The sequence below is a fragment of the Lates calcarifer genome, linkage group LG14 (genome assembly GCF_001640805.2).
Source record: "Lates calcarifer isolate ASB-BC8 linkage group LG14, TLL_Latcal_v3, whole genome shotgun sequence".
Taxonomy (NCBI): domain Eukaryota; kingdom Metazoa; phylum Chordata; class Actinopteri; family Centropomidae; genus Lates; species Lates calcarifer.
Genome location: NC_066846.1, coordinates 3,747,153 through 3,767,288, shown reverse-complemented (window position 1 = coordinate 3,767,288; position 20,136 = coordinate 3,747,153). Strand labels below are relative to the sequence as shown.

Sequence of the window (20,136 nt, the reverse complement as noted above, 5' to 3'; positions counted from 1 at the left end):
TCACAGCTGTAATCGGCTCTGTAGGGGGTGGGGGGGTGGATTGGGGTGTTTCCATGGTGTTTTGCAAGAGTCCTGTGCTCAACGTTAATAGTTTTGCAAGCACAAGGCCGAGGATGAAGAGCAGGGATGTGAGTGTTACAACAGCTTACCTGGAGATTACAGCATCAGCAGTTCACTCACAATGCCACCCCGCAGGATTTGACTGCCATTACCCTACCATGGAGATTTTTTTTTTCACCCCTCCATCTGTGGTACTTAGAGATTTAGCGTGACTTCCCTGGGCAGTTATCAGAAAGGCAAGGATTGAGCTGTGGCTCTCCACCTAAACACACACTCTAGGGAGTATCCTGACAGTTGAGCTGCTGTCACTGAAATTGGACCATTTGTCTTATATTAATTAGGCGGTTGGCATCAAATAACATGCTATGATCACCTGTTTCCTTTCTGTCCTGTTAGGTCTGCATTTATTTTGTGTCTGCGGGCACAAGGCAGAATCTTGCTCATCACAATGCATGGCTGTGAAAATGCTGTACACCCATAGATTTAGTTACAGTGTCTCCTGAGTGAGGCGTTTCCCTTTATACTGTACATTGTTGAGAAGTCTATTTCAGAGATGGATAAAAAGGAATGGAAATTGGCAGCTTTCTTTTTCTTTCTGAAATCCCCAACAATACCAGCCATGTTGTAGGAACTGGAGAGGCTGGCTAGCTCAATCCTAACTCAATCGAGGATCATCAACAATTGTCACTAAATCAGCCCCTTTAGTCTTTAGCTTCTCTCTCAATTCATTACAAGTGAATGGGCTTTTATTGGCGTGACCGTTTTAACAGGGACTCAGGGAGTGTGTGGAAGCTTGTAAGGCTGGATCGACACAGGCAATTTACGAGGGGATCGACGGGCGACTTGAGGCCAAAACCAGCACAAAACAAACAGAGCGAGAGAGAGATTAAGAGATTTGTCACCCCCCACCCCACTGTTCCTCCTTTTTATTGTCCCTCCCTTTTTTTGCTCTCAGCTGGTTTGTTTTGCTCTGCTCATCCCCCTTCAGTCGTGGATGCTGTTGGTCTTCCAAGCTGCCTTGTCAATTTTTTGTGCGTGTTTTTCTTTTTCTTTTGATTTTCTCTGGCAGTCTTCCCGACAAATTCTAACATGTCCTCCGCTGAGACTGATATTCAAATTGTATTATCTTATCCCATGCCTTTATTTTTTCTATGTTCTGACAGGCGATATACATTTTAAATGCAAAGCAGCACTTCTTAAGAGCTACTTTGAGTGTTACTTCCCCCATTCAAAGAGCTTACTGTTTCCTGTAAAAAAAAAAAAGGGGAAAAAAAAGAAGTATTTCGAAAAAGAGAGAAAGAGATACCCTGTGTTTCTTAAAGTGCTAACACAAAATCCTTGGCAAAATATCTTATTACAGTGCCTTATTTTCAGTCATCTTGTTGTTTTTTGATTCATCTGCAAGCTGCACCCACTCCATAAGCTGAAAGGTTTCTGCAAGGTGTAGGTGTTTATATCTGCAGGTGGCACTGAAAGCAACAAGACATGTTACATAAAAGGTCTGAGGTATCAGAGCAGAAAGGATAAATACGTCTTTATTTTCAGTCAAGCGGGAGTTGAACCAGGTCAAACTTTTTAGCACTCTTACATTATCTTTCCCGTCAAGTCATCCTTGACTTATTAAAAGCCATTAAAAGTTCTGAGTGAAATCCCCCCACAATTCTAAATGATGTCTGACACCAAGGGCTAGAAATGATTCAGTCTTCACATTTATTTGGTTTTTGCATATATTGTCTCATGATCATGTCATAATTTAGGATCATTTATATAAAATTTCTTTATTCAAATCAATGATTGTAAAATAAGAGATTGTATTATTGGAGGAGCAGTGGGTCTGATAGTAAACAACAGTTGGATAGGGATTGGATAGGGTTGAAACTCCGTTGTAGCTGTCCTGGAATCGTCTGGACACGAAGTCAGTTGTTTGTCCTCTATGTGGGGCCAATTACACATACTACCATACCATCAAACAACAAAATGACGCCGGAACATTAGATACATTGCACCAGACACTCCAGCCATTTTCATAAGAGTTTTTACTGCATGGCTTGTTGTTTCATCAAATTGTGTAGATTTCCATTCAGTGCCCTACCCTTAAACAACAGTCTTCACCCTCATCCTGCTTCTTATTTCACATAAGAGATAAGCCCTCTGCCAAGGTTTCTTACATCTCATATCTCCCTCGCCCCCCTCTCTCTGTACACCCCCCCCCTCCCACTCCTCTCTTTTCCCATTATCTCCCCCTTCCTCCCATCTCCCCTGTCTTCCTAGCTTTGCAAAGATAAGATTTGCTCTCCCCAGTGAGTTCTTGGTGTCGATACTAATGTGCTGCTATCATCGATGAACTGTCAGACCACCTCCTCCCATCCCGCACGATTCCCCCCTGACCTTCCTGCAGCAGTAAAAAATTAAATAAGTCTTATGACACATGCATGTTCCATGTGACTTTGGATTTGACATATGGTTTAAAGAGAACCAGATTAATAGAAAATTTATTTTGCCTTGTTCAGTGACTCATTGAACTTTTTTCACCATGCCCCAAATGATTCTCTGAGACTTAAATAAAAAGCCATTTACATAGCTGAATTAAACATGATAGAGACATATCATTAGATCACAATAGAGCACATGAAGGGAGAGGCAAGAGGCATCAGCCCACTCAGTCAGAAGTCTGGTAGAGAAATGGAGCAGCAAACATGTCACTTAATGTGTGTTGATGTGTCTTTGCTCACAGATGTTGGGCTCAGGGAGGGAACTGAGTGGCTGCCAGCTAACAGTTAGTGACATCAGTGAGGTGGATCTACTGCTGCTGATTGAACCTAACTATGTGTGTCATCTTGGTGAACTCTGTTATCCAGATCACCTCACAGCACCACAAGTATGCATATTTTTAGCGCCAGGAACCCCAGTGGGAACCATATCTCGTACCCCGGCACCATCAGTGTTACGCTCTGTCTTTAGAGCTACACGTAGAAACAACTTTGCAGAGTGTCTTTGCTATAGGGGTAGCGAGCTGAGATGCTGAGCCCAGTGGGTGAAATGTCACAGTGGCGCTTTGACGTCAAATGAGAGTCGTTTGACTTTTTCTTTACACCAGTCATACAGTCTGAGAGCATGAATGAAACATGAAAAAAGTCAAATCTCCAAAGTATAGCAGCCGCACTTTCAGTTGATCTGTAATCACCGCTGATGGCTCAGAAAGTGGCTTCAAATAGGCAGTGACTTAAAAGATTACACTGGCAGGCTCTCTTGAACAGCCAGTGATGTCATCCTCTTTTTCGGTTTCTCCTTTTTCACCAGTTTTGCAGTCAATACTTGTCAATCTTGTAAACACTGGCTTTATTACAGTTCTGTTGTTGATCTCTGAAAGAGCAAATGGTCTCTGTTTGACTGAAACTCACTTCTGTGCTTCATAGCAGTTGCTTGAATCCTCAAAGTTTGATTTGTTACCATCAGTAGCTATTTTCTTGTGTGCATTATATCAGTTTGCCATGAAAGTGATAAGAATAGCTCAAAATGTTTATTTTGATTGATACCTCTGGACTCTAAGGCCTCCTTATTTTACACAACCTTTCATCATGTGAAATAAGCCCTATATGCAGTTTGTTTATGATGAGTGGATGTAGAATATTGGTTCAGCACATAAAAACTCCATGTTAACAACAAAGTCTCACAAAGACGCCACTGCAGTGAACATACAGTATGCAAGTCTGTATTGTGAGTGAGGAATATAACATCCTGTAGTAGGTTAGATGCTGATAAAAAAAAAAAACAAAAACAAAATACTTGTATGATTGTATATTTGTGTAATCACCTAAACTTTGTTTTATTCATTGGAAGAAATAATCTGACAGAGGATTTAGTTGTGGGGAACAAAAAACATGATCTCTTAATGTCATTTGATGAGTTCATGATCATAGTCAGAGATTTTGTGAGCAATGGAAACAAATCTCTTTTAGGTCACCTTGAACAGGGATTAGTTAGATCACAAGAACTCATTTCAAATTTTCAGAAAAACTCAGATTTGTGTAGATGTAGAGAACATAGTCTGTATTCAGGGAGAATACATGTCACCTTTAATTTAGTTGAGGTTTTCTCCCCTTTTCCTTTTCACCCCTGATATGCTGAACACCCTTAAAATACATGCATATCTGCTGTTTGGTCATGTATTTGTCTCATTTCTACAGATAACTTTCCAAGTGCAGATTACATGATGCCACATTAGGATAATTCCAGCACAACTAGAGTGCACTTTAATTGCAGAAAAAATAGCAGCTGTATTAAACACCACCAGTAAACATCAGGTTTTGGTTTCAGCACCATATAATCAAAGAGCAAGGTCTTGCCAGAGCTTACTAGAGCCTGCCATATTACATCAGTGTTGAGCAGTCATACAGGGAGAAACTCATTGTACTGTGGAAGAGGCAGAAATACCCCACTGACAGCAACCATAATAGACCAGAATGCCAGGCAGCCACAAGACATGTTTTGTTTGGATGGTGCGGTGCAGCGTTCTCTTTCCCTTCACTGAATGAAACTTTATATGCTCAGCTGTTGCTTGTTGTTCTACCTACACACACAACCTGCAGCATTGTTGTCAGAAAGAATTCTGGGAAATGCAGGTAATCACTCAACTGATGCAGAAGTATATAAGTGCACACGGCAGGGTGTGTACACCAAAATATTTAATCACAAAATAAGACAAGGAATACTTTGAACTGAATGGACTAGTGATGTATAATGAGTTTAGTTTCATTTTTGTTACCTCAACAGTCCAGTACCTTAATTTAGTTAGTGTAACAATAAGATAATGATATTATGAATTCCAGTTCATCCTGCAGTCATCAGGGATGCAGGTCACTCCTCCTCCAAAGCAAATCTTGAATAGCAACATGGATATGCTTCTCCCCTGCTCTTAAATGAATCTGGTAGTTAACTGAGCACTAGTCATTACTACAGAATTTAATTGCTGTGACACGTGAATGATATTAATACAAACTTCAATGGAGTTTAAAATCAAGGTTAAATGTGGTGAAAAATGAGCAGAGTTGAAAATCAAATGTCATTAAGTCTGCTAGGCTGGAGGGCCTTAATGGACAGGAAGGCAGCCAAGCCAGGCCAATGCTTGACTGGTGAAAGATACACTAATTTCCTGACTTCACACACACACACACAGAAAACATGTGAATTAATTACCTGCCATTTTTCCAATTTAAGTTGTTCATTATTGTATAGTGTTAACTGTTTAACTGTGTTTTTAATAGCATTTTAAGCTGTCTATACCACATAAGTACAATACATTTATTATCTTAAGTATAATCACTGTAGATTCAGTCAGTCAGCTTTTTTCCTCTTGCTGTCTGCACACAGCCATTTGCTGCCATTCATCCAGTCCTTCAGACTTGAAAGCAGACAGTTGGATAATTCATCACACAGCACTCTGACGCTACTCACAGCAAACACAACACACTTTTATTTTGTTCAGTCATAGTCATTCTGCCTTATTTGAGTGTTTTGCTGGACTCCTGAGACCCACAGGTGGAGGTGGAATGGAAATTATCAATTTAAATAAAGTCACCTTACGAACTTTATTGAAACATCCTTTTATGCAGGTTGCCTTTGGTAAATAGAACAGAATTTCAAGGTAGGTTTGACCTCACAAAGCCTTTTTTATAGCAGCTCTTCACAGAACAGAGTTAGGTTGTATAATCTCATGTTTTTTGATAAGTCCCCCACCTCTCCACGCCCATATCTTATCCAAGCATCAACAAATTGTCTTCCTTTACTGTCTCTTTGCCTGCCCTCACCATTTGCTCTCCCCAGTCGCAGACAAGTGTTCATCTCTTGCCTAATTAGCCTGTGTCTCATTTGAACTGTTTGGAATCAGTTCTGTTTTGCTCTCCCCTGCTGAAACACATCATTGCTGCTTTCTTTTAAAAAAGACTAAAATAATCCAGCTGCTCCACTGTTTCACAGCTCATGATCCTCAAAGCCTGTCTACTCAAAGGTGTGGAAATGGCTTCATTTTTTAGCTTCATATAGAATTTACAAATCATACATTAAAGAGCACTAAATTTTAAATATAGATTATCATTTTGTATCTGATGTAGCCCACCGCAAAGGAAGGAAGGTTTTATCTCCACTTCACTCTACATTTTATCTCAGTTTCTTCCTGTCTCTCCTCGTATCTCTGGTTATTTCTGTTTGACCTTGTCCTTGTTGAACCTTGTACAAAGGTCCTGATGTATGTCAGCTGTTGCCTTTACCCCGTCCTCTAACTTTAACTTGTAGAGCTGTGATAACGTTGGCGGAAGAGGTGCACCCCCATTCATTTCTAAAGTTATTACCTTTCCCTGACCTCCTTCTGAAACCTGCTTTTGCTTTATGAGTCAGCACTGTGCGACTTTCACTAGTGCCTCTTTAACTCTGATGCCACTACAGATATACTGCAGATGTGTATGATTGTTTCTATAAGAAACTTGTCTAGAGAGCACCCAGAGTGCATAACTCTGCTTAGGCTGAACTTTTTCAACATTTATAAGAATAGAAAATGTTTAGAAATGTTGGATGTGAAATCCAGATCCAGATCAGCACAGCAGTAGTCACCAGCACAGAAATTCATAAGAATGGGGTGAAAATGTTTTGAAATTCCTCATCACATTGTGTATACAGGAATTCTTACTAATGACTTGCTCCTTGGCTCATGTTTTACCTTACCACCTAATTTAATAGAAATTGTATCAACAAGGTTTTTGAGATATTCTGCTTTTATCAAGCTAAGAAATTAATTGGCAGAGCTGCCCCATGTTCCCTCCGAGGCAAGATGAACTGCAATGCGTACTAACAAATACACATAAATTTACAATCTAATGTTAACTATTAGATTTTTAGAGAAAACAAGCAAGAGCCTAACATTTATACTATAAGTGTGAGTTAAATGTATACAAATATGAAGTATTAAAGTACTAAAACAGAGATAAAAAAAAGAAATCATATTTTAATTAATCTTAATAATTAAATCATATATTTAATTATTAGGATTCTCTTATTTTTCATAAATCAATTGTCATTACCTTAAAACAGGTTTGGTATACAGTAGACCATATTTTGAAAAACTGGCTTAGTACAGGACATTTTAAGTATATCTGAGATGCAAAATAACTTAAAAATATACATTTGTTGTTTGTTGTTTTAGTGTTGCATCTCTCTAATCCCCTCCATTTAACCCCGCTCTCTCTTTCCCTTCCTGACATCTTGCATTAAATGGGGAATGCTGTATATGTTGTGTTGTTGGTAGATAAATCAGTCAATTTGTTTATTTTTTCTTTATCAGGATTAGAAAGCCTCAGCTACATTTGCACATTTGTCGGGTGGAAGTTTTGTGTTTTGCTGTCGAGATTTGGTGTGAAATCTGCAAAGGCCATGTCTTGCGGATTAACTTGTCACTCAGAGAGAAAGTTTCTGACAATGTGGGAGAGTTCAGGACAAAGCTTCCCTCTGATTAGAATGTAAAGAAGGAGGGAAAGGGGTGTGTAGGGAGTGTGTGTGTGCACGTTTCTCTCCATCTGCCTGTCTTCTCTCTGCTTACTCTGTCTGTTACTCCGTTTTTCACTAATGTTGTCATTTCTTTTCCTCTGTGCCTCTCTAAAGTCATGTCAAATAGCCTTGGATGGAAAGGGCTTTTTCTCCTCCGTCTCGCCTTTTGAAATCTCACTTCCCTGAGTGACATTCTGCCGGCCAAAATAATAGACTTTAAAAGTCTTTCCAATGCAGCTAGAGTGACTCACAAGACAGGAACCATGTAAAATAATGGTTTGCATTTGAAGTTTAGTATAAAAGGCTGACTCCAAAGCAAGACACAGACATTTCAAATTAGGTGTCATTGTTTGTGGCTACACTGTGGTTTATTATGTAGAACTTAATACAAGGTCTACTAAAGAAAGCAGAAGGGCCAATGTTGTTCACAGCACAGTGAACCTCTGTGTTGGCAGTTATTACCAAAAAACAGAGGAGAGGCCACTCTTACTCCAAATCAGTGTTGTGTGGGTAATGTGCTATCCTGTGTGGATCCAAAGAAAATGTTGCATTGTATACAGAGCTAATATCGACTCAGGTGACTTATTTGCTTTATGCCACATTGGAACCACAAAACCAGCATAAAAACAGAAGCATAAGCCAACTGAACCACAGTGTGGACAGAACATTTACAGGTGTATCTGCTTAGTGGTGTAATGGAAATCTTGAGTTAAATAAAAGTCTCAATCTTGATAGCAAGTTAAAGTCAAATTCATGTTCATGGGAAACAGTACACATCATGAACTTTCAAAAGAATAAGTGGAAAATCAGCCCTCTTTCATTTTGTGTAACAAACAACTTCTATAACCATGCCCTCTGAGAACACCCTCCCCACAGTTTCATTTCCAGTTTCCATTTTCAGTTCATGAACCAGCCACCATAGCTGTCATTTTGAGAGACAGTTAGAACACAATGTGACCACATGATAGCCACATTTCTCAATTTCAGTCAGCTCCACAGTGATAAGGAGTGCATCATCTGACTATACCAAGAATACCTCACTAACCTCATCATATGATTCACTAATGTGAGTGTATTAGACAGATCTGATTACATGTGAGTTACTATTACATGTAATACATATTTGAAATACTTGAAACATTTGATATTTACAGCAGAAATGTGGCCACTTTAAGGTCAAACACAATTTAAATTGTATAATTCATCTTAATCGTACTGGATACAGTTAATCTTAAAATACATTATACATAATATAATACATAATATAAATAATACATTACTACAGAGTTCAACCTCTTTGTCACTGCCTCCCCAAGAATTCAATATAATGCACTTCATAAATTTCATTGCGCAGCTGTTGCAGTAGACTGCAGTGTATTCCTGTTCTGTCCATTCAGGAACAGTTGCTACACCTGTATTATAGGTAATGACTTATTAGCATAATATACACTGTAGTTATTATTAGATCAGTGCAGTGATGTACTGTTTTGTATCTGGCTGTTAAAAAAGCAAAGTAAATATTTCACTGCACTTTTTAAAAAATATGTTGAATTCAAAACTGACATTAACTTTATCATCTAGGTGCTCTTGAGCTTCTTGTTATATAAACATACATAAAAACATATAGCACTGAACTGGTATCCTTTTTATTGTAGCACTCTACACTGTAACAGTTTAAACAGTAGTGCAGCTATTGCCAAGATAAAATACAGTTTTGCTAGCTTCCTCATAAAGTAGTAATAAAGCTGCCTTCATTGAATATGTATTTATCTTGAATAGTGTTGGAAAAAAAATAAAGAAATAACTTCTTAATTACTGTTACTAGAAAATAAAGAAAAATACAAATACCCTACTGTGTAATTCACAGTTTGTGGCTATTTTCTAAAGTTTTGTAAAACTGTGTTGGAGTGTGCTTCTCTAGCTATGTGTAAATGTGAGTAAGATATACAGCCTCTTTCTTTCTGCCTCTGATGATCAGCTTGAACTCCCTCTGTGATGACTGTGCTTCAGCCCTTTATTTATAATGAGAAGATTATTTTGAAAATTGTTGATCATTATTTTTAAAAAGAAGTCAACAATCACATTTGATTGTTTTTCTCAGGATGCACACTGGTTGATTTCTAAGGCCACTTCTATTATTGACTGACTGAGTATGTACTGATAGAATGACTGTGGGAAGAAGTCATTGGTCAGGCCTTTATATAACCATATCTCATTAAGTATATCTTTTTTGTAAAATAGAGTCAATAAATACTATTTTAATGGTATTTAACATGCAGTTGAAGTGTGAAATTTTTGCAGTTAGGTTGATAAGTTTATAATTATGAGTGAACTGTTCATATTTACAGCTAGTACTGTACCTTGCAATATTACTTTATAGCCCATTCATGCTGTTTTTGTATCCAACCAACAGTTAATTGTGTAGCTTCCTTCGTGTGTAAAGAAATGGGAGGATAGTGATAGAGAGGAGGTTGTTTTTCAATGCAGGCATGCTTTTCTCCCCTTGGTAAATCCTTTAGTTAGCTTGGTGAGGATTAGGTCTGAAAAGTCTCTCATTTTCCTCCAAAGCCCCCAGGAATTCATTGGAGAAGAAATCCAGCTTCTTCACTGCCTCCATCTGAATTTTTACTTTGGTATTTATTTATTTATTTTTATTGCAGCCCATGTCTGATTTCTGCTCTCTTTTATACCCAGTGACTGTCTCCTTGATTAATTTAGGCTTTTTTTTTCTTGTGTTTGTTGCTGGAGGTATTGCACACTAATTTAAAGGTACAGGAAAGAAATGTCACATTTGATTGGCTGTCAATTTTAACACAAGTTTATGTCTACATCTCAGTTTTTTAGTCTTGGATTGGTTGGAAAAGGTTAGAATAAAGGATCTGTATCCCACTTTTCATCCCAGAAAGAATTCTAAGCTTTAGCAATTTTGCAATTTTGCACTAGAGCATCACATATACATAAAAAGCTTTAGAGCATTTTCCTCCGACAGATGTTCTCTACATTCCCATATGAATCACAAAGTACATTGAAAAGACAAGGATCCCAGTGGAGCTCAAGGCCTCAGGCTATGTGGGATACACCCTGATGAAAAACATCATGGGTGGTAAAGACTACTGGAAAATATCAATGGGATGAAAGGGACATGCTCAGAAGGGTGGGGCATTTCCCACCAAGTATCTGACTAAAATCATATTTCTTTCTTAAGGCTACATTTCACAACTACTTACAGTGCGAAAGAATGCTTGCTGTTGAGTAACCTTAAAATGATATGGATTTAACAATTAGCATTGCTCACCATTTCTTGTGGCATGGCCATGAAGGATGATTCTTAATGTTCTCAAGAGATAAGGAATATCTTTCATTCCCCATATTTGCCTGCAATATGGGGAATGTGACAAAAAAAGCTGATGAAAAAGTTTTGGAGCTTGAATGTGATTTATTGAAACACTGCAGAAAGATAGGAGGGTCTTAGGATGGTGCTATTCCTCATGAATTGATTGAAGTAAACCAACACCCAGGCTGTCCAAGAGATAAATTTAGCATTCCAGAATTTTTTAAAACATGTTTGTTTTCCTGTGTCTCCATGTCTGAACTGAAGTGGCTTCCCTCTGTTTTACTCAAAGATAGACTTTGTGAAGCTAAGCTTTGACAGAGAGACAGAGGCACCACAAAGAAAGAGAGGATGAGGGACTTTGTGGAGAGATGAGTGGAGGGGGCAGAGTCATGGCCGGTGATGATATAAACAACCTTTACTGTACATCAGACATCTTTTGCTTTGGCTTTGGGGATAGAGAGAGAAAGATATGAGGGAGGACAATGAAAGAAAGGATGATGGTCTATGATCAGAGATGAGACGAGAGGAAAGGCAGAGTCATGGCCAGTGATTATATAAACAACCTCTACTTCACATCAGACAGACACGGTCCCCCATGCTTCAGCTTGGCAAATGCCCTGTCATTCATGAAGGGCTTTCAATCACTGTGCTGGTATCCTCTCTGCTCATTAAATGCACCCCAAACACACTACACTTACAGAGGGGTTTAATTGTTATAATTCTATGATGATTAAGACAGCTGCCTTGACTCATTGAACTCAGTTCAGGCAGCAAGGATGCATAGTGAGACTATCCTTAAACTGAAGAACCCCCTCTCTTAGATGTTCTTGAGAGTTGCTGTTGGATGGCCTCAGGAGCAAGATCAGTGTTATATCTCCTGGAGCCATTGTTTTATTTTACCTCTAATATCATTGTTTAAGCTCAGGACCCTTTGAAGATGCTTGCAGCGAGGTCGATAGTAGCACAGAATTCATAAGCAGACTTGAGATTTGGTTCATGCAGGGGTGAATTCAAAAGGGTGCATTCAAGAGAATCCCTTTTCAGGAACTGGGCTGGTATGTTATGGGATATCTGGTTCACTTGCTGACTTTTCAGTTACGTTGGCCGTTCAATGGAGTGTTTCAGGATTTAAATGGCTGCTGTTATCATCAAATCTTAATGCTAAAAGCAACTGTAACTGCCTCGGCCTCCCAACACATGGGAGTTATATGGACCTTATATAAAAAATACATTTGCCCTTTCCAATTCTAAAGTGTAGCATATTTTTCACTTTGCCTGACCTCGTAGTTTTCCGTAAATTGTATGCCCTGGCACTAAACGCCTGTGAGTATACCGTATGCTACTACTGCAGCTGTTAATGCTCTGACTGAAAAGCTGTACCAGACGCACGTAATACACCAGTGCAGTGTTGACTCTCATTAGAATATTATTGACCACACTACAACTTAATACAGCAGCGTTCCATGAAGACCCAAGCCCAGCAGCTACAACAGCAGATCAAAATGCCAAGATCTCCACAGGGATGCCATGCCAAGCTACAGTCTGCTTTACATTCTTGGGTAGCTCCTCATCTTCCAGCATGGGGTTTCTGGAGTGGCAGGCGGCTGCATTTTTATTTTGTAGCATTGCAGATTGGCCCCTGCTGCTGTAGGCTGGTTTCTATAAGTAAAGTGTCCTGCTGGAGCCTGAACTCCCCCCTCACCATATCATTAGCCAGGGAGAAGTGTGTGAGTTGCAGTGTCTCAGTTGGGGATCCTCTTTGACTGAGGCCTCCTGCTCCCTTTAGGGAGTGGCGTGGTTACTGTATGCTGGTTGAGGGTCCTCCACACTCCTTTTGGACATTTCTTTAAGAGAGGAATATATATGTTTGTGGAATTATTGGATCATTTGCAGGCTAAGTCAGATAAAAGGTGTCAGATCACATATTCATGGGAGTAGACTTAATTTTGTTTTGCTGTCAAGCCTCCCAAGATCTTAAGCCTCATTGGCAGTCTTTATTTAGATTTTATTTTGTAAAGGTTTTGTTTGAAGAAAAAATAGGAAGACATTTATTTGAAGAAAAGACATCTAATGAGTCTCCTCTCTTTCTGTCTCTTTTCCATGCATTCCCCTTGGACCTTCCCCTGAAGCTGAAGAGTATGCTGTTGAAGGTAAGACTGATATTTTACTCTTCAGGCCCTCTGATGGCTTCCATTAATGCTGTCATGGATGCTGATGCTGGCTGCTTGTTAATGCTCTTAGCCCTCCCTCTGGGGAGGGGCATTGTCAGTTTGGACTGCGGTTATAAGTGACTTCCAGGGGGCCTAAATTACAGTTTCTGAATAAGACAGAAGCAATGGATGCACAACCAAAATCATCCCTGTTTTATCTCTTGTTTATTTTATCTTGTCTTTCTTAATTTCATTTTGTTTTGACTGCGGTTTATCTCTATAGATATAAGCATATGGTGGTATAATTTACTCAAATGCTAAAAAATGGAAAAATGTCAAGGCAGCTTGGCAATCTTGAGACAATTTACTAGTTAACAAGGTTTTGTTAAATTTAACAAGATATGACATGGTGATTTTGAGATGCTGTCTTCCTGCTTTCCTCCCTGTCCTATCTCCAACAACAGTGAACTAAGGCTGCCAGTCGGGGCCCCTGAGGGGCCTCATTAGCCCTTGGGCCAGGCACTAACCCAGTGCTAGATATAGCAGACTTTAAGGATAGATCAGCCTTGGCTTGTCTGTCTGCAGGCTGTTGCCTGTCTCCACTCTGCACTGATCGGGAAGAGGTTCACCCTCTGGTTGACTGAGTCTGTTTGTCAGTCAAATCAGACACTCCGATTGACAGGAACAGGCTTTTTTGAATCTATGCGTTGAGTGGCACACTGGTGTCTGGGTCTGGGTGTGTTTGCATGTTTTGCAGTTGCATTTTGTCCTTGCTGAGTTTGAGGTGATGGATTACCTATCACACGGTCTGAACCAGCAGGGGAAATCACTGTAACAAACACCCTCTTCCTCCAGGTTTTCTTTTCAGGCTGAAAACTTTAATGCTGCAGTTGTTTCTCAGTCTTTATACCATGTGTGAGTTGTTTATCTTGTGGCATATTGGAAATATCAAAGCACATGTCACAGTATTATTCCATTGTTATCTGCTAACCCAGTGATCTCTATTTGAATTCTGGTCTTGCTTGATATGTGGAATGTTCGCACTTGCAGACAGTTTGAAGTTGACATTTTCTCAGTTTGTTCCTACATGAGAAATGCAAGCCTCTGCGTATGTGTGTGTGCATGTGTGTAGATGTCCACTGTATGTATGTGCACCCTTGCAGCCATGTCCCATGTCAGTACCACTGAAGCCCTTGATGGGAAAATGTCAGGGGAAAGGTTGGGAACAGCAATAAATGGTGGCAATCCCACAATTCCTGGCAAGACCGCCTGACAGAGAAGACTCTCTAGACTGATGTGGAGTGAGGGGAGGAGCAAGAAAGCTTTTTGAGTGAGAGAGAGAGAGAAGGAAATGGAGAAGCAGAAGCGACTCCTGAAAACTTTTGCCTGGACTAAGTAAAACTAGACTCTCCAGCTGTACAGATCAGCGTTATGATGCTTAGTAATATATCAAATTAGCAAATATTGTGGACTGCTGTTTGTGATTGCGTATGTCAAGGCAATGTCACCCAAGCCTAACCTTTTAGCTCAGCACCTGTAGTTTTCTTAGTCATTTGAGGAATGCTCTGCAGGTATCTTTTTTTGTACTGGGCAAGGGCATGTGTTGCAGGTTAAGCGTCCTATTAATTATGTGTGCTCCCAGCAATTTGAGGGGGGAACACCTCTCCTTGTGCAGAGGTCTAGGTGTTTTCTCCAGCAATATCATAACTCTAATATGAAAACTCCCTTGGGGTTTTTTTTTTAAGAATTTGGTTTGGAGTTTATTTTGACACAAAAACATACTCCAGGGTGAAGATATTGTTATATGAGGATAATTACTTAAAACTAAAACTGTTAAAAGTCCTAAAATGTAAATGCTAACACCTCAATTAATTTGTGCTCTCAGAAGTCATGTAATTTAATTAAAAACAAGGAGTTGTGTTCCCAGTTCCCAGTGTGTTGTGTATCAACAAGACAGCTCAATAGATTTATTTAATGGCTCATTGTCTCTGATACCAAACCCTCACTCCTTTCTCCTCTATTTTTAGGGTTTCCCTGTGACCGTATTTGGTCTAATTAGTGTCGGTGACCGTGTGTTCAAAGGTTGGTTGAGATTGATGATGCGGAGAAACGTTGAAAACCCCAGGGAGGTCGGTGCCCCTGGAAGGTGGCCGGTGGCCCGTACCCTTACACTGTGGGGCCTCAATTGATGATCTGCTTGCGACACTGACCTGTTTTTACCGGCGAGCTAGCGTGCACTGCCATCTGCCTTGCTGATAGCCAGGCATGCCCTCTCCCTGGAGAACTGCATGTGTGATGTATAGTTTCATTATGTAAGCACAGGTTTACCTCATCGTCTGGTGCAGTGGTGTTCTTGTAGAGGCTAATAAAGAAATGGCACTGTAGGCTGAAGGTTTTGGTGGCTTAGAAGTTGGTGTGAGATGAATGGACTTATGACCTCGTAGTAGCCATTTTAACCACTTGGATCTATTGAGAGAATGCAAACTGCCAACTGGGTGCTTTTGTGCAAGGCATTGAACATCTAATTGAAATATATTGTGCTGGGGTGTGAAGAGTGGTTGACAAAGACAAACTGGAGTAATATTGATGACATTTATGACTTGAATGTATGTGACGATGTAGATGTGAAAGTTTCTGAAACAGGAATGTGTGGTCAGCTGACTACCACACCAGAAATGGTTATTAAAAAAGTGAAGAAATAATAGCTTGCTGAGGCAGTAAAAATGTATGCTGTTCATTCAGATGCTGAAGGATAGTCATCTTTAATTTTCCTCTGACTGATGGTGTGACAGACCATGACCATGGACATGGCTGAGAGAAAAACGGCTGATATACAGTTGGACAGTAACAGATCAAATCCAACCCTGGTCAGTGCGGCTGGCCTCTGAGACTGGCTGATAGATTTAGTGACCTGGTGCTTTGTTTGGGAGAGGGATGTTCTGAGCTGCTCACACCGATCTTAATCAATCTGATCAAGGCTAATGATCTTTTCTCTCTGAGCCACGCAGACCTTCAACTTAATCTCACCCTTGGGGGAGAGCAATAACATTTTTTTTTTCTTTTCCCCTTTGTAAAAAATGGAGTTTGATGTTGGCTGGAGATACAGGATTATAGATTTGAGTGAGGCCTGTAGTTATAGGAGATTACTTTGGATCATCCAAACCAGATTATGGATTTTGTTCTTATTTGTTCAGGAGAAATAAAACAATATCATAGACTGAAAACTTGAATGTTTTCTAAATGAGTGTGCGTCATGGCAACAGAAGGCAAAAACACGGAGTGTAAATGTTCTGATGTCATTGTGGTATTAACCTAGATTTTGTAATTTTCTGGAACAAATGGTGCTTGTACATGATCCTTATTCAAATTCCAACTTCTGTTGTTATTTTGAATACCATTGGATAAAAGGCTGACCACCTGGGTGGTAAACTGTTTTGATCTTGGCCCCCCCCCAAAAAAGAAAAGGACAATGCATAGCAACTGAGAACGGTAAGGTATTTATTTATACAACTGCATAGCATAACAACACAATTTATCCATTCTTTCCAATCAATAAAGCTTAACTGCATTTTTCAGTGACCGCACAAGAGATTTGCACTGTTCAGACAAAGGAATCGATTGTGGAAGATTGCTGGCTAGCTTTTTGCTCACAAGCACTTGAGAAGAATAGGCTGCAAATAAATAAACAATCCCACACGCACACACATAGTCACAGTAACCTCACTGGAAGGGAAAAGTGACTAAGGGATGGGAAGGGTGGCACAGAGCTGAATGACTTCTTTTCTTCAGATCTGAAATTGCTCAAGAGCCTTTGGACAGTAGCATGCCTTGATGTTTCCTCTGTCTGTGCAGCCTCTGCCAGATGTTGCAGTGAGATTAGGCATCCTCAGGTCCTGGAGGAGATAAAGGTCCAGCCATGCCTGTTCTCACAAGACGTTAATTTCACCCCATATGGCTCGAACTGTTTTTTTCCTCTTTCTATTTTTCTACTTTGTGATAACCAAGTCTAAGGGGATGTAGTAGGCGTCCACTTGTGAGCAACTCCAGATGCTTCAGTGTCAACATGCGTGGCCTCAGGCAATGTTGTTTGCTATGATGGAGAGAGAAATGGATTGGACAATGCATGGCCCGGAGCTCTGGTGTTGTGTAGTGTTTGTGTGTTTGTATGTGTGTGTGAAGAAGAGTATTGTGTGTGCCAGATTGTGCTGCTCTGCTTGAGATTTTTCTTTGTTGCTTTTGCATTTGCAGACTAGTAGAACTAAATGGCTACATATTCCATTGCTAAGTCTTTATTTGATACTTCTGTACATATAGTATATATTTTGTAGGCTGTGTCATGATGACGCTTTTCCATATTAGCACTATGCTATTGTTTCCTAAGTTAGTTAGACTCTTTTGACTCATTTGACTCATTTTTGATTCAGACACCTTTCATAGCAAGGTGCCTTTTCACCAGCATTACTATATTTAACATATCGCTTTATACCTTTTTTAGAAATCAGTCCCCTTTAGTTGACTTTTTTCCCTTTACCTACCACACAAAAGTCAAAACTTCAGCACTTCAACTGTATTACAATGACATACCGCAATGAGCTTTGGGAGGGATTTCAACTCTCTCTTCAAAGTACTTCTTTTTCTCCTGTGTACTAAAATGAAAATTTGTTGTGCACCTCTGTGCCTTTGTGTCTTTTCGACCAGGAAAAAAAGACATAAAGTCTTTTAAGCATTTCCCAGTGGACTTTGGGGTTATGGGGTATTTGGAGTTTATATTGCCTCATTTCACATTGGGTTGTCTTCACCAACTAATTTATGCTCGGTCAGACATACAATATTGGTAATCCTCCTCTCTACATGTATCACTCAGTGATTTTTTTTTTCTCTTTTCGTCTCCCCTTATTCCTATACCTATCTTTAGCTTTATCCCTGTCCTCATCAATCTCCTGCTCTATTTTGCCTTTTTGCCACCTGTCTGTACTCTTGACATCACTCCTTTCCTTTCCCTCTACCCATTCCCCCACTTTTCCCTGTCCTCTGTCCGTCATCTCAATCACCGTCTTCCCTCTTCTGCTGTAAATGTAGAGGTTATAGCTAAGAGGCTTACTGGCGGGATGCCTCTATAGGAAGCTGTGAAATGCAGCTTTACTGTGTTATTGAAGGATATATAGAGTGGATGCACCACACTCACTGAGAACTTTATTAGGAACACCTGTACATTGTGCATACAGGTCAGAAGCTTCAGTTAATGTTCACATTGTGTATTTAACATGGTGACATTTAAATTAGAGCTTGTTTTTACAGCTATAAAGCGTGAGAGGATTACATTCAAAGGCAACACCCAACAACCACTGTTAGGATCCATTGTACATCTTTAATAAAGGTTTGACCTTGTTCTTTTGGAGGCTCTTAATGTTAACTATCATAAGAGATCATAGTAACTTAATTTACAAAGCAGGTGATTAAGCTACCAGATCTACACCGGCAGTGTACAGCTTAGGCCTTACTGGGCACAGATTAGATTAACAAGTGAAGGTGGGTAATGTAATTATTACCTAAGCACCTTGAATCCCCAGTGTCATTAATTTCTACAGACTATGGTGTTAGATTCTGCCTAGTAAAGTACACATTTAAATAACCTCAAGTTAAATATTGACAAATATTAGTAGTAGTGATTGTAATATCAGCCATACTTTTTTTCCTGTGGTTGTCTCAACTTTGGGCCATTTGGAACTATACCTCGCTCTTTTGCAGCCAATGATGATGATGTTGGTGCAATCGATGACAGAGATCTTTTAACTCTTGGTCATGTACATTGCCCTGAGAACTAATCCTTTCCAAAAAGATCTACATCTAACATATTCAAAAAGAAACGTCACAAAACAGCATAAGCGAATGCTCATGTCAGTAGAGGCTTAATTAGTCATGTGTAGGTATGGAGAAGTATCCAAAGTGCACATTTATCCTCTGTGGTTGTGTGTGTATGTGTAGACAGGCATACTGAGATATATGTAGAAGCTGACACATTCCTATTTTCCACCTGACACCCACTATCACTTTCATAACCAGATTTGTCTGTTGCTCAAGTCAAGAGTCACTGCTCTATATTTTTGTTTCTTCCTCCTCAAAATTTGCCATTATTTCAAGAGTGTCAGAACACTCCTGTTGTGTACCTGCAGCCTTTTCTGAATTCAATTATTCCATGAAATGCCACTGACTGCAAACCTAAGAGTCCATGCTGGCCAGGTGACACTGTGAGAGATTGCATTTGGGCAGAGCCCAGCGAAAAGTCCATCTTCTGGCCTTCCCCGAGCCGACAGCCAGTGCTAAGAGAATAAAAGCACTCGCACTCACTCTCGCCTCCATCCGACTTCTAAGCCAAAAGGTTTAGGCAAGTGGTTACTGCCACATTTTTCTCTTGCGTAGGTGTGTGCATTTGTTTTTTTCTGTGTAAATGTGTTCCTTACAAGACAGATTGTGTACATCTGTGTGATGCATGTGTGTGTGTTTTTTGTTTTTTTTTTTCTCCATCATTTAAGCTTGTCTAAGGTCCAACCCCTCTGATGTCTAATACCATTCGGCAAATTTAGCCTCACTGCCTGAATCTGTTTCTCAGTCCAAAGCAAACAGGATTTTCTCTCTTATTCACCAGGTGAGCATTTGTTTCAGCTGTCCTGTTTGGGGTCTGGCTTTTATTTACTATCCAACATTCATTTAGCAGGCCTACAATTATGTATGAAGGGCTGTTGGTGGCACGGAGGCAGTGCGGAGAGAAATGATCTGGTAAAATTGAGATCAATAGCCCGGTGAGATGAATGAGAGTGACCAATAAAAGAAGGGAAATGGGGAATAGAGCTGTTCTCTCCTCATCCCTCCCTCAGTTTCATAATGGGAAAATAGTAACACTTGAGTGAGCTTGTTTTGCCACTGAGGACCTCCCTCCCTCCGCGTGAATGTAAAATGATATTTGTTTGGGATTCAAGTAGGGTAGATTGGAAAATGTATTTTTCTCATGCTTTATCCTCCTTTTTGTTTCTCCCTTCTCAATCTCTTATCACTGTT

At 39.8% G+C, this 20,136-nt stretch overlaps 1 protein-coding gene across 1 annotated transcript in view; it reads left to right on the top strand.

Moving 5' to 3' along the window:
• The window catches only part of nrxn2b (neurexin 2b), a 609,692-nt gene that overhangs the window by 95,054 nt on the left and 494,502 nt on the right, over positions 1 to 20,136 (top strand). Inside the window, 1 exon segment of the mRNA XM_051075715.1 lies at positions 13,060 to 13,080. Within this exon segment, the coding sequence (XP_050931672.1) occupies positions 13,060 to 13,080 (21 nt within the window).